The 15,545-nt window shown below is 46.7% G+C and overlaps 1 protein-coding gene across 3 annotated transcripts in view; it reads left to right on the top strand.

Moving 5' to 3' along the window:
* Nucleotides 1–15,545, top strand: part of MYO5B (myosin VB) — a 293,346-nt gene that overhangs the window by 92,816 nt on the left and 184,985 nt on the right. For 2 of the 3 annotated variants that reach the window (XM_064480330.1, XM_064480331.1), the window contains exon 1: nt 5,321–5,377. The exons of the other annotated variant lie outside the window; for it this stretch is intronic. In XM_064480330.1, coding sequence (XP_064336400.1) covers nt 5,336–5,377 — 42 coding nt within the window. In that variant the 5' untranslated portion in view covers nt 5,321–5,335. Of the gene's footprint in view, nt 1–5,320; nt 5,378–15,545 lie in introns of those variants that run through there. 3 annotated transcript variants of the gene reach the window in all.

Raw genomic sequence — 15,545 nt, 5'->3', positions numbered from 1 at the left:
GCCCACCAATAGCGTGGATAAATAATGGTGTGTACACACACACACACACACACACACATGTGCAGAGTGGAACACTGAAAGGAGTGAACCAGGTCTACTTCTATCAACAAGGGTAAATATCAGTGGTGAGTGGAAAAAAAAATAAAATTGTGGAGTCTATAGTACACGCTGCCCCTTATCTAATGTGTAGAGCCAAAAACTACTGCACATTTTTGGATATGAATGTGTACTTATGTGGTCCCGGTATACCAACAGGAATGTGAGGGAACTGCTCTCCTATCGAGGTACTGGCTCTCTTTCCAGGGTCAGAGGGAGGGCAATTGCAGGGGAAGGAACCCTCAACAGTAACGTTAATTAAATTTGTTTTAAGAAATCTAAGGTGAGTAGGAATAGGCTATAAAATGTTAACTATGTCTTGGAGATAATAGATGTCTGCTCTAACTCCTTTGTACTTAAAAAAAAAATCTGCAATACACTAATTTTTTTAAAAAGACTGACATACCAGCGGTCAGTAGAAATAAATGTCGCGAGCCTCACTGAGGAGTTAAGTAGGGACTTGATGCGGATCTCACTTCTGTGCCAGAGGTTAGAACCCAGATGACATGGCTCTTGCCCAGCTGACCCTTCGCTCCCTCATATTATCACATTATAGTCAGACCTGGAATGTTTTGTAAATGTAATTGATCATTTTCCAGCCATATTGATACTGACTGCCTGTTACCCATGTTGAGCTCTGTGCTGGGCATGGGATAGCCAGGGAATATTTAGGGCCTGGCTTATTATGCCCCTGTTCTAACACCTCTTTAAGGAGAATCTGTTGGCATCCATATGATACCATTGGGTCTCACAGATTGTTTAAATGATACCCACAACCAAGACACTATGTATGATCCCACAGGGCCGAGGAGAGATGGCCCAGCATTGGGAAGTGCTGGTCCACTTAACTTGGTGTTTCTGAGGACTAGGAACCACGTCTTAATTGTCCACGCATCTGTCCTGGCACCTGCCACCTTGGTGTTGAAATATTTATTTGAATAAATGGATCTGAGAATGTTTTATTCATGTGGCATTGTTAATCAGGATGGGGAATGAGACCTTCTCCCTGTATGCTGAGAGTAAAATATGATTTATTAGGCTCAAAAAGGTAATAACAGAGCCTGGAAAGAACGCTTCCACCTGGAGGGAGTTTCCTGGGAGCAGCTGTGGAGGTTCGTTCGTGGGAGCTCTTGCAGTTCCGATCTGAGACCCATGTGCTCGGGCTGATGCCTGGCTGTTTTCCTAAGCTTCTCCAGGGCTGGTGGCTGCAGCCGCTTTCCTTGCACCGTTAGGCAGGCAGGCTCGACTCACAGGGCCCCTCTTCTTCCCCACCTACACTCTGATGTGAAGCATTTCATTGTCAGCTCAAAAACAGCATCCCAAAGACTTGTGGCAAGTAAAAAGGACCACATTCCCACAGAAAGGTGCCGAAGCGTTTCTGGAGACATTGCAGTTTATGGGGGGAGGGGGATGGATGAGACAGTTGTGTTTGCTCTCCCCTCCTCTGTCATGTCTGCTGTGTTAACTGTTACAGTGATCAAAGCTGAAATAGGGTTACCGCTTTGCAGAAACAAACTTAAAGCAAGACAGACTTCTACTCCATTGTGAGTTGTTGCCCTTCCCTGCGGGCGATCGCTCTGTCATAAACAGATCTTTGTGCACTTTTATGGCTGATTGAATCACTGTGTCACTTGAAGCATCAACTAGTTTGATTATCTCAATTTCAAGAAGGCAATGAGAAATGAATGGCTGGTGTCCTCAGAAAAAATAACTACATAAAAATATTCATTGCTTAGTTTGGGAGTGGAGATGGGTCTGGTTATTAGCCAATCATTACTCCAGGTGTTACAGATTTAGATGAGAGTTTATGATGTTCTAAAGAATACGATGCGTGAATGCCTTTCCTGTTAAGCTGTTGGTTTCCTAATTAAACTAACATGCCAGGCCATTTATATGTTGCAGAAACTACTGCTGACCGCTCATTGGGAGTTACCTAGACAGAGTAAGCAGGCAGGGCCGGGAGAACTGATGTTGTTCATGACATGCAGAGGGTAACTTGGGCATCCATGGTTCTGAACTGGGAGGTGGGTGACAGGGGCCTGAAAGCCCCGCCTTGGAGTTGGAAGACCTGGGTTCCAGTCCTGACTCTGCAGTTTCATAGGAAAAGTGGGCAAAGTCACTTAAACTTGCTCTGGCCTCCCCACTCCTCTGCCCCTTTATTTTGCCAGAAATGGAATAAAACTTACTTCTCAGAGGAGTTGTGAGATTCAAACCAGAGTTTTTAAGTCCTCCAAACTATAAACCAGCTCTGATGTTGTTAGCGTCGGAGCAAGCCTCAGGATGGTCTGGCAATACAGCTGACGCTTGAACAGCACAGGTTTGCACAGTGCGGTGCACTTATCTGCGGGTGTTTTTCAGTAGTAAATACCACTGTGCTACACGATCGTGGTTGGGTGAATCTGACGATGCTGATACGGGGGCCAACTGTAAATTATATGCAGATTTTTGACTGTGCCGAGGGTTGGCACCCCTAACCCTCGTGCTGTTCAAGGGTCAGCTGTGTAGATTTGGTCACAAGTTCCCAGAAGGTAGGAGCATTAAGACGGGACGTCACCCTCAGGGCAAAGAACTGCTCTGTGGGTGATGAGTTCCCCAGCCCTGAGGGTGTATAAGCCGAAACTGGGTCACCGTCTTCCTGCCAGAGATTCAGAAGAAGGGATTTGGAAACCAAGTAGGCAGTTCCTTTCCAAGGTCCTCTCCCTCTTGGATAATGGGGTTTAGATTCCCTGTGAGCACATTTCTCTATCTGCCAACCGACTGTGAGGCATAGAAAACATAATGGGTCTGGAGAGAATAATAGAAATGGTTAAAGCAGAGTTTGGTTTTAAAAACTGACTATAACCCAGGAAGAGAAATCCAAGGACAATTATTCCACTCTGTCAGAATTGACACTTGATGCATCCTGGATAAAGGATTAAAAAGAACACAGATCTTCTGGGGTTTTTTCCCCCTCATTTTACAGATTAGAAAATTTGAGGTTTAAGTTGCGGATATATGCTGCTAAATGCTGGCTGACATGTGCCAGGCATTGTCCTAAAAACGCTCCGTGGAATTCGCCCACCTGCCCTGTGGGAGGGACTCGATCACAGACTGATGTCCAGGGAGGCTGTGTAACAGGCCCAAGTCACACAGCTTCTCAGTGGCAGGCAGTCTGGCTCCAGAGTTTGTTTTACTATGACACTTCCATGGCAGTTGTTCTGGGAAATGACAGTCATATTCTGTAATTTGCTTTTAATTATAAATCTGGACTGGAGCGGTGTGCCTGAGGATAAATGATTTGCAGATCCCTGATCTTGGGGAGAGGGGTGTTGACTCTCACTAGGGCAGTTACCTCCCTTCACTCCCAGCGGTATGTGGCCTTTGGGGCCAGCCTTGTGAATGAGCTCACATATTTGCAGAATGCCTGGCCAGATGTAGGAAGGCCCTCTGAGGCTGTGAATTCAAGTGAAGTGAACATCACAACACAAGGAATGGATTGTCTGCTTTGTTTTTGCTCTGATGTCCCATGTCACATGCAACATGCTTGCCCAAACTGGCTGCTTCCTCAAATCTGAAAGTCCCTCTATTGTATTGGGGTGATGGCTTCAAGTTCTTGGCTAAAATCAAATGAATCTCAGTGACTAATGGTCTCAGCTCTTAAAAGTCACAGAAGTTGGGGAGGGAATTTGTGAGAGAAATTTAAGTCTTAATCTTACAGTTAATATTAGGCCAGACATGCCCTTGGGGTAGAAAGGATGGAGGCTCAGAATAAGTTGTATGTGATGTTAGCATATTTTACCTATCTGTTCAGTCTTTGCTTTAAGCATAGAAAAGAGTGAGGCCCTTGATCTGAATTGGTTTGAGGTGTCAAAATGCATTTTAAATACAGGTAGTCCCTAATAACATTAATAGATTAAAACATTTCTTTGATCAGAGTTTTAGGATGCGGTTTCCCACTAGAAATATTTTTGCGGGTGACTGTGTTTTAGGTCAGTCTATTTGGTCCACAATACACTTGGGCTATAATATTCTCAGTATGCGACTGAGTGAGGGCTGAGGCCTGGGGTTTGCTAACCATGGGGTTTAGGGGGTGGTTCATGGTTTAGGGGTGACTGTGATGTCTGGCATTCATTTTTGCCTACCTCCTATTATATTTGACTTTCTTTTCAAACCTCCTCCGTCCCTTGGTGCATTCATGGGCCCTGACCCCCATCACACCTCAGGTTGCCTTGACCATGGTGAAAACATGTTTCTTCTGAGTAGCTGCCCCCAACTGTTTTCCTCCAAATGGCAGTGAATTGATATAAGGGTGTGAATCACCAACATACCATGTTCCTCTTAGAAGTGTATCTGCATTTTCAGGAAATACTTTTAAACCAAATGAACCACTTTTTGGTAGAATTCCTAAACTAATAATTTGGTTATTTCAATTCTATAACCAAGAATTTGGAAAATGCAAATAGGAACTAAGAGGGCAAAAAGCGCCACTGGACTAGCCTTCAACCCTCCTCTCTTCCACGGTTGCTTCTTTGTGTACAGTTGTGAATTTCTAGATTCCAGATTTTATTTTCTAACAAAACTGACACAACAGAGGGAAAGATAGAGACAGTTGCAGGTATGAATCATAATACTAAATTATGCACCGAAAAAAAATTGCCCAGAAATAAGACTTTTTCCTCTATATGTGCCTTTATGTCCCAGGACATCTGATTTGTGTACTTTGATGAAAAAAACAAAACAAAACAAAAACAAAAACAAAAACCCTAAGCCAGCCCGAGAGCATGTAGCTCTTTGTTTTGGAGAGAGCTGTTTTATTTTGTTACAGTGCAGGGATTGTACACCTTCACAGTGAGGCTGTTTTTCTCTCATGTTTTCCCCCCTTTTCCCAGCACCTGTACAGTAACTGGTGGATGAATCACCTGTGTGTAGAGTGTGAGTTAGGCAGCAGCTTCCTGAGCCATCAGCTGGCTTTTGTTGGCTGTTAGTGAGGTATTTAAAAATAGCACATGTTTGTTTTCCTAAGAGTTGAGGATCATGCCATTTGGAAGAAGGGGCTGGAGGGTCCACAGGCTCTGGGAATAGGTCCTCTTCACCCTGCAGTGCCAGCCACTCACCTGGTGAGTTTGGGTTGGGATAATTTATCCCGGGGGCTGCTGGCCCAATGGAGGGAACCACCGAAGAGGGTGACTTAAATGCAGGCTTTGTTGACCTGTTGAAAGGTGAAGTAGGAGGAAGAGAATGCTGGCAGAGCCACTCGAGAATGCGGAGTGATGCTTCCTTGGACAGCATGTTTGGGCCTCAGGTAACTCATAACTTTCTTCCATTTCGATAGCTCCTGGTGGCATGAAAATACTCTTCTTAGCTCCCACCTCCTGATTATTTTTAGGCTTAATGATCGAATTCAGTGTTTTAAAGAATCACCGTCCTTAAAAGGATGGGCAGACAAGTGACTCATGACCAAAGACCCTTCAGGTACCCTTCTCCCTTCTGCAGGGACACCTCATCACACTGACCTGGAGGGCTTTGCCCCCATCCTGTTGTGAAGTGTTCTTCACAGGGGAGCTTGGTTCATCTTAGTATTTTGCACACTGCTTTGTACACGGCAAATGTTCCAGAAATGGTGGTGTTCAGCCCAACTCCAGTGAGGATTTTGATGACATAACGTTTTTCCAGTTTGTCCTTCTTCCTGTTGTCTTATTCTAACACCTACTACGTCAGGAGGCTTTCATTGAGGGTGGATGGCCTGTAAACGGCATGACTCTTGGGGCATGACAAGTCACCATTGGCTTTCCCCATGTAATTTACGAAAATGTCCACTTTGGGGCAACATGGGCATTGAGAACCTGGAAAGGACAGGCGACGACATGGGTGTGGGGGTTAGGGGAGGCCCTCTGGCAGGCTTGCTCGGGTGAAGGCAGATGCTTTGTTGGGCTACCTGAGAGGTGAGGGGGTTACATCCTCCCTGCTCCTCGCACATTTCCTCCTTGAGCGGAGGTGCCGAGCCTGTGAGGAAGGGCAGTGTCTTGGACCTTTGGGGCTACTGTAACAGGATACCATAGCGTGGGCAGCTTAAACCACACATAATTGTTTCTTACAGTTCTGGAGGCTGGGAAGTCCAAGATCTAGGCAGCAGTAGATGCCAGTGTCTAGTGAGGGGCTGCTTCCTGCCTGACAGTCTTCTTGCTGTGGCCTCACATGGTGGAGGGGCTGGCAGCTCTCTGGGGTCTTTTATAAGAGCGCTAATCCCAGTCATGAGGGCTGTACTCTCACGACCTGATCATCTCCCCAGGCCCCACCTCCAAATGCCAGATACCACTGGTGCTAGGACTTAACATGAATTTGGTGGGGGGGGGGGATACAAACATTCAGCCTATAGTAGGCAGTTAACTGTGGGTAGTTAACCTGGTTGACCCTGTCACTGATACCAAACCACTCTAGTGTCAGACTGGTCCCAGGGGCTCGCTGAGACACTGCATGGTGCCGCCTGCCCTAGTGGAGACTCACATGGACAGAACAAGGGCAGGCGTGCCTTTGAAGACACCCAGCCAGACCACTGCCCAGGGGAGAAGTAGCAAAGCCTCAGACAGCCTGCTTCCATCAGTACGGAGGCTCACGTCTGTCCCGCGCCTTCTCTCAGTACCAGCTCCCTTAAAGTCTGGCTTCTCCAGAGACCTGGGAGGGTGGGGAATGGCTGTACAGAAGAGGTGGCACCCATTTGAGCATCCATTTGTGGTCTCCAGTGCCAGTGAGGCTAGCGGGTGTTAAAAGTGAGGGAGATTTCTCTATCCCAGAGCTTCAGAGAGGGCCACACCCAGAGGGAAGGACAGGAGGGCTTCTGTCAGGCAGAGCTTCTAGCTTCTAAGTGGAGGGAAAAAGGACAGTGATTGGTCCAAGGGGAGCCACAGGTGGACTCTGTAACCCACACCTTCTCGTACCAGAGGAGTGTGTGGCAGTATTCTGTGGAAGAAAAGAAGCCATGGGCTGGGCTAAGTACAGTGCCTTTTCCTAGAATGTGAATTTTAATGAAAGATTTTGGGGAAATCTGAAATCACATAGGCACAAATGTGGAAAGGTGGCATGACAGAATGAAAAATTCTCTGACTTCTTCAGTAAACTTTATACTGAAGTAAAACACATTCAAAAATGTGTAAATCGTAAGTGTACACTTTGATTCTGGGCCCATCTCTGTGACCAGCCCACGATCAAGACACAACTTGCCAGCACTCGGAAGTTTCCTTTGTGTACCCAGTTGCAAATGGTAATTTGCATGAATAATTGTATCCTGAATTATCATTGTTTACCTTTGCCCTTTTTTTTTTTGAAGTTGACGTAAATAGAATAATTTAGTATGTATTTGTAAATCTGAATTCTTTCAACACTGTTTCGATTTATCCTTGTATGTCCTGTAGTTTCTTCATTACCACTGCTGTGTGCTGCTGCGGCGTAAATATGCTGGAATTTATTCGTCCGTTGTAATATTGATGGGTATTTGGGGTGTTTCCAATACCTGGCAATTAAAAAAGTGCTGCAGGGAATAGGCTTGTACCTGTCTTTTGGTAAACATGTGTGTGCATTTCGGTTGGGTGCATACTTAGGAGCAAAACTGTTGTGTTCATCAGTAGATAGTGCCAAATAGTTTTGCAAAGTGGTTGTTTGAACCGTGTTTGACAAAGCAGATTTCTCCACATTCTTGTCAATGCTTGTTTTTGTCTTTGTTTTAGCTATTCTGCTGAATGTATATACTGGTGTTCTATAGTAGTATCTTGTGTTTTTAATTTGCATTTCCCTGATGACTAAAGTTGAGTGTTCTTTCCAATTTTCACGTGCTATAAAGGTGAAATATGTCCATCAGAGCTCTAATGGGTGAACAATATGCATGTACCATCTCCTGCCATTAGGGCACTTACAGAGAAATAATCGCCTTAAAACCCACCAAAATAAGCTTTCACACTCCTGTCAGTACGGAGTCATAACTGAGTAGCGTATGATGATGTGCTCAGCATGATGCAGAAGGACCTAGAGGGAAGTCTGCTTCTGAAGATGTTCGGGGATCTGAAACTTACTTGTCAGAAGGTAGCAAGTGCTCATCAGTGGGGTTCACCCATAACACCTCCTCCAGTAGGATGTGCAGTTCAACAGGAATCAGATACTTGAGTTTGGAAACCCTGGTAAGGCTTGACTTGACCTTGAGGAGATGGATTGGCTAATGTTAAAGGGAGTCCTTCCGCTTTGCCTGGGACTCCATCACCGGCCAAGTTTCTATGTTATCTTGGCCCCTTGGCTGCCCGTCTCCCCACTTGTCCAGGCCACGCTGCCCTGTGTGCTGATGTATGTGTCTTACTCTTCCTGTCCGGTCCTGGGCGTGTGGCTGTCATGGAAATTTCTGATTCAGCGTCTGTTGATTAGAGGCCAGCAGATACTATTTTGGGATGTAGGGACCAGCAAGTAGCTGTAAGAGGAAACTTACCGGTAGGAACATTGAGCCTTAGGGTGAAGAAAGTGTCTTGTTTTGGGTCACAGAGCAGGTGAGAAGCAGAGAGGGCCCTTGACTCCCGTTGAAACGCTTTTTCCCTTTGTGCCTTTGTTTCCCAAAGTGTATGTCAGGGAACGGGAATCTTCAGAAGTTGTGTTCCTTTAAAATAAATAAATAAAACTCTGATTCTGAAATTCTGATTCAACAGGATTTTAATTGCAGGACTTATCAGAACCTTTAATGTGCAAATGAGCATTATGAACCTGAAGAAATAAATGCTCACGCATCAGTCCTGAGTGTGTTTGACCACCGGACCTTTACTTTGCTTTCCTGTCTTGATCACCTGTTAGTACCTCATAGTAGGTATGAGGCAAGTAGCTGGACCCAGGGCCAGTTTGAGTTTACAGGCTCATTTCTTTTAGAAAAAGATTTCTTAGTAAATGCAGCAGAGTAGCAAGCATCTCTGGTCCTAGCTATGGTGTGTTCTACACACCTGAACGTGTAGGCTAGTGGTTCCCAGACTGTCTGGGTTTCATGAACTAGTGAAAGCAAAACAGGACAAAAAAATAATAACAGGAATGCCAGTCACTGGCATAGGCTTGCTTGTTTGTTTTAATTTGGCCAAGATAAATTAACCCTAAACAAAAAGAAAAACCCCATTCACCATCCTCAGTTTTTCCTCAAAAGAGAAGATGTTTCAACAAGGACATAATCTCAGCATAGAGAATAGTTCCATATATAAAGACAGTTGGCACCCTTACAAACATAAAGAGGGAAATATATTTAAAAAATACTTCTAATGAAGAAAATGACCAAAATTCTAATTTATAGTATTATCTTGTTTTTTCTTTTTTTTAAATACAAGTTTTGTTTGTTTGTTTGTTTTAGTTTGGGCTTCTTTATTTTGCAGTGTAATACAAAGTAAAGCATGAATGTCCTGTTTTCTTTTTTTATGTGTATATATTTTTTCTTTTTGGAGGGAGGAGGTAATTAGGTATATATAAAATAGAGGTACTGGGGTTTGAACCCAGGACCTTGGATCTCATGCATGCTAAGCACACTCTCTACCACTAAGCTATACCCTCCCACTCTGACTGGTTTTATCACAGTCATTGTCTTCATTCATTTGGGAATATTCTGGAAGGGCTTTGAGGACCAGACACAGTAGCTTATGACTCCTTCTGACTTTTCTTGAAGGAGCTGGAGTGTAGCAGGGGCAGTGGTTCAGACGCCCAGCTTTTGAAGACTGGGTGGAGTGGGGCAGTCACTGCTGCTCCAGACAGTTGAGGATCATTTCATGGCGAATTTTTGGAAATACCTGATCTAGACCAACTACTGAATGCCCCTTTGCTCATTTCTAGGAACATGACAAGCCCGTGGATTGTCACAGGGACAGGAAGGGCGGGGATGGATGCCTGGTGTGTCCTGACAAGTCCCAGATTCTGCAGAGCTCAGGAGAGGCACTACTGTGGTGGAGGTGCAGGGGGGAATGTCTGGTGCTTTCCTTTGCCCCTGGATGGTGTACAAAGTTGGCCACGTGGGTGCCCTTAGAACCGGAGTATGCTGGGCTGGGTCACTAGTCCCCTTGCCTTGTCTTCATTTCCTTAGTGCAGCAGGCTGCTAACGTCCAGGTAGGTGGATCCCTGAACTAGCTCATTGTAATCTTGACCTGTATTTATCAGTTCTGAAAGAGAGGAGGAGGTGACTGTTAGCCAGTGTGCTATGGCTTGGAATTAATTCATTGCTATTGTTACTTCTTTTTTATTTTCCTCTTCCCTTCTCTCCCCTCCTGCCACTCCTTTCTCTCCTTTCTTTTGCCTCCATCCTGCTGAGGCAAGTCATCCCTCTCTGATACCTGCTGCCCCTCACTCTCGGGGTGTTGGGAGGGGACACGGGAGGGTCAGTGTGGCGGTCCTTGCTGCCTCCTCAGGTGCGGCAGCTCCTAACTGGGCTCATGTTCCATTCAGCTCCCGCAGCCGGAGGGGGGAACCTTGACTTCGTCCCGGGCTCTTTCCCTTAGCAGTGAGCACGCTCTGCCCCTGGGTGGGGACTGCTTTTGGCCAATCTTCTGTAATTAAAGAAAGAAAACATCCTGCCAGCGCTTCCTTCTTCTTGCCCTCACAGCAGTGGCTTTATTTGATACAATTTTTCAAATCGTGAGATCATCCAGGAGGTGTCAGTGGAGGGTTAACGGGGTTATCCTTGAGGCATTCTTGAATTCAGCGTGCAATTTGCAGTCGGACTTGCTGAGCTGAAGCCCAGCCCTTCTGATCATTCTGTAGCTCGGCCTGAGGTCCACTTACTGGTAGAACTTAACGCTGCCACCGATACTTATCTTTGGAAACGGGGTGTTGGTGGGAGGAAAGAGAACTGGGAGCCGGAAGTCACTGGCCCAGGTTTCTGGCTCCGTGCTCATGTTAGGGGTGAAGGCTGTGTCCTCCATCCGAACTGAGTGTCACAGCTCGTTTATAGGGGACCTGGGCTTTTTATCCTGTGTTCTTCCCTCTCCCTTTGGCACCTACCTTGAATCTAGAAGCCTTGAGCTGTTGGTCTGTCTTGGGGAAAGCAGTGCAGTGCGGGTGGAAAGGGAAGGACCTCAGACATCCTGGGATCCAGGGTTGCTCTGCCTTTGCTGCATGGCCTTGGGCAGAGAGAGGTGCACCCTCTGTGGGCTGCAGACCCACCTCCATTTATAGAAATGAGGGGTCCAGGGCTTCACTGGAAGAGTTACGAGGATTAAATGACAATGGATACAAAATTACCTGGAAAGATGACTGACTCATTGTGGTGCTCAGAACGGTGGTCCCTGTCTTTTCCCTGCTGTGGAGAAGGGAACTGATAGACTGATTCAGGCTGCGGAACCGGTGGTACTGCCCCTCTGTATCAGCCTCCCTCGCCCTGCTCTTCACTAGCTGGGAGATGCCAGAAGCCTGGCTTCCTGGGAGTCCTGGCATGCACCTGAGAGATCTTCCTGCTTCTCTGTCCTGTCTCTTTCCTATGAGGTCTCCCCAGACCCATGGAGTCCAGAGAACTTTCTCCAGTCTAAATCTTAGCACCGGGCAAGGTCAACTGGAACTCTCCCATTTCCTCCAAAGACGAAGCACCTGTAATACATGTGGTTTGTAGCTCAGATCTGGTTCCTCTGCAAATATCTGAGCACCTGTCCTGTCTCAGGCACTATTCTTGGCACTGGGGATGTAACAGCAAACAAAAGAGATAGGTCGCCAACCTCCTGGAGCTTACATTTATGAACCTGACCCAGACAACAGATGGATAGTATCATTTCAGATAAACACCATAAGGAAAATAAAATCAGGGGTATGGTAGAAAGTGATTAACAGGGCCTGTTTTTAAATTAGTTGGTCAGGAAAGTCTCTTTAGAAAAGTGATATTTAAGCTGAGAGTTCCATGACAAGGCAGAGCCACTGGGAGAGGGGCTGCAGGGTGGTACATTCAGGGTCTCCAAGGAAAGAAAAGGAGGCTGGAGGGCAGTGTGCTGGGAATGGAAAGGGATGGAGTTGTAGAGAGAATGTGCGGAGTCTGACAGCTTCCATGAGGAATTCAGATTTTATTCTTCATGCAATGGAAGATATTAAGTTGGGGAGTGGTATCTGATAGACTTCTTCACAAAAGCATCCAGCTGTTGGGAGAATGATTGGTGGAGGTGAGAGCAGAAGCAGAAACCAGGTGACAGCGCACAGGACCAGGGCACAGTCCAGGAGAGAAGGGAAGGGGCGGGTGAATGGGGAAGTGTCCCATCCAGGGTATCTTTTGGAGGTAGAGTTAACGGACAACTGCCAGGCTTTTGATTTAGCAGCCAAGTGTACTGAGGTATCATTTCTGAGATGGGAAATGCTCAGAAAGAAACAGGTGGCAGAGAGGGTAGACTTCAGGAATTGAGTTCAGTTTGTCTTTTAAACTCTTTAATGTACGTATTAGATACCGAAACAATGACATCAAGCTGGATGTGTGGGTCTAGATCTCAGTGGAAGTGTTGAGACTGTTACTTATGAGAGTTGCAGCCACAAGATCACATTAGGGGTGGGTGTGTGATGGGGGAGGGTGTGGGGTAGAAGAGAGAGCCAAGTAAGAAGCTGGCTCCATCATTTACAGTTGGTTGGAGGAGAGGAACCTTGAACTGAACAGTGAAGAGGCCGCGGAAGGAGGAAGACAGGAGTGTGGGCAGCAAAGCTGAGTTGTTTGGGGAACCGGGGCTTCTAACAGTGCATTCACGTAGAGGAGGATTTTTAATTCTGAACGCACCTTGGTTTGATTTGGTTGCTTGGCTTCCGGAGGTTCTTGGCTTTTGTCTTGTCAGTTCCATCTGGGTGCAGAATATTGTTAAGTGATTAAATTGATATAAATTATTCATCAGCTATCTTTTAAATGTTTTTCCCCTGCCATCTGGGTGGGTGCCGGGCGGCAGTGGTGGGTGCCAAGAATAGCAGTGATGACAATGAGCATTTGTATAATGCTTGGTCGCTGTAAATGGACTTTTAGCCTCACCACCCAACTATTCATACATTTTCTCTGGCTGCTTCTGGGTATAGGATCAAGGGAGAATCCCTTAGCTAGGAACTAAGCCTCTGCTGTGACGTGACTCTGACCTGCTTTTTGACTTTACCTTCCAGCACACCTGCCCACAAGGCCCTGGCTTCAGCCCAGCTCATGGCCTCGCATGCTCTTGCCTGGAATGTCAGCCCTGTCCCATGCCTGCTTCTGGTCACATGGGTCAGATTCTCTGTGGGGACTCGTCCTGCTCTTGCAGCCAGGGCGAGCTCCCGCTTCAGCGCCTCTCAGGGCTGGTACCGCTCATTAGTTCAATTCTGTGCTGATTTCCAGTAACTCTGTGTCCTGCCACTTACCTTTAATTGATGATTAATGTTTCCTTTTTTATGCTTTGTCTGCTTAACCGTGTTGTTAGTTCTCCAAGGGCAAAAATGTGCCTTAGAAGACTTCCTTCCCGCTATGGGCCGGGCAGTGTCATCTTCAGCCCGTGGGAGGGGTTTGACAGCTGGATTTATTCTCCTTTGATGCCTCGTGAGTAGGGCAGGCAGTTCTTACAAATGAGGAAACTGAGGAATAAGTGGGCCTTCCTCTGGGAGGACATGGCTTGTCCCGGGTCACACAGCAGTTAGGGACAGGCCTGGGGCCGGCATCCAGACCACCGGCTCGACCTCAGACTGTACTCCCTGAACACAGGGCCATTCACTGTTCATTGTTGTCACCTGCATAAGCTATGCTGCTTTCCCACTTAAGCTGCTCCGTAGACTATGGACTGGATCCCTGAAGCTTGGAAGAGCCTCATTGGACTATGGCCTCATTCTCCTGTCCTCGCTAGTCAGAAGCAAATACTAAGCTCTATTTAATGTTTTTTTTTTCTTTTTTGAATGGTTTCTGGTTATATAAGCTACAAATGTGTTGTCCCCACTTTTTGCCCCGGGCGATCACAGCGTGCCCCTCCTTTGTAGCATTGTTCCTGCAGGGCTGACATCAGTGTTTTCTGGAGCCCACGGAGAGGTTTTGAAGGGAGTCCCTGCAGAATTAACAGGGCTTGGTGGTTCCAAGGAGCCCTGATGACTTCTAGTTCCTTCTCTTACCCTTTAGGCCAAGCCCTGAGCCCTGTGGGGATTGCTTATTCCTCGTGATGGGAGGTGGATCGATAGCCTGTGTGACACAGTGCAGTCTGGAAGTCAGCTGCTGATTTATCGCTTGTTAACAGACAGGGCAGGAGTCTGGGACACTGTGGAATGCCTCTTGCATGCTCCCCTTTAGCTAGTAGACTTGAGCTAAGCACCCTGCTCTCCGTGTCCTTCATGCAGCTTTAGAGAAACACGAAACAGTGCGTTTATTTGGCACGCTCATTGCATCAGGGCTTTCTAATCTGCAGGACCAGGAGTTCTGGCAGTAAGACCGCGGACGTGCCAGAAGCTCTGGTTGTGCTAACTCTGCAGAGAGAAGTGCAGCGTCGTCAGCCCTCGGTGCTGGAGTCGAGGGCAAAGCTGCTCTGCCTCGTGCCCAGATGTTCTCAAGCTGGTGGCAGCTCTGTGCTGATGGGTTATTTAGATGGTACTATATTTGGCATTTCTGGTGGGAGGCTCCAGTTTCTTGCTATGAGAAGCAGAAACCTATAGTGCTAGGGTACCTCCATCCATCCAACATGAACTGAGATACTTTCCAGGCCCTCCTCTCTGCACGGGACAGAAGAGAAATGACATTTTATTCCGACTCCAGAGGGAAGGGAGACATCTGTAAGTGAAGGTAGGATAATTAAAGGCTGCTACAGTGAACACAGAGAGAGACCCCTGGGTCAGCAGGAACAAGAGGACTCAGCAAGGAGAGTCATATGTAAGCTGGACCTTAGGTGAGCAGCAGTGGGGAAGAGGGAGGAAGATGTTTGAGGCAGAAGGGAAAGGCCGAGCAGAGGCTCGCAGACAGGAAAGCTCGGCTGATGTTTGGAAACACAAGGTTAGTGAGGCAGGAGTGTGGGGATGATGCAGGGAGGAGAGGGTGATGTGGCCAGAAAAGTCATTTGGGCCAGACTGTAAGCAGAATATGAATTTTACCCTGTAAACAGCATGGGCGAGTTTAAGCAGGAGGATGACTTTGTGAGGGATGAGGGGTTTTTTTTTTCTTCTTTAAGGAAGATAGTAGCTCTAGAACAAACTTTCTCAATCTTGGCACTGTTGACATGTCGGGCTAGATCATTTTGTTGTGGGGGCTGTCCTGTGCGTTGTACTAACATCACTGGCCTCTGCCTACTAGAAGCCAGTAGCACCCTCTCCCCTCACACCCCAGAGTGACCACCACGGATGTCTCAAGACATTAACAGATATCCTCTGGGGACAATTTTACCCTCCCCCCCACCCCACTTGAGAACTACTGCTGCAGAAACAAACAGTCTAGAAAATCAGTTGGAGTTGGGAGATTGGAGTCAGACTGATCAGTTAAGATTAGGTAGTAATGTTTCACATAAAGGATGAAGTCTTAGACAGTA

This window comes from Camelus dromedarius, chromosome 28 (assembly GCF_036321535.1).
Source record: "Camelus dromedarius isolate mCamDro1 chromosome 28, mCamDro1.pat, whole genome shotgun sequence".
NCBI lineage: Eukaryota > Metazoa > Chordata > Mammalia > Artiodactyla > Camelidae > Camelus > Camelus dromedarius.
Note: the sequence above shows the minus strand (reverse complement) of the source record. Positions and strands in the feature narration are given on the sequence as shown.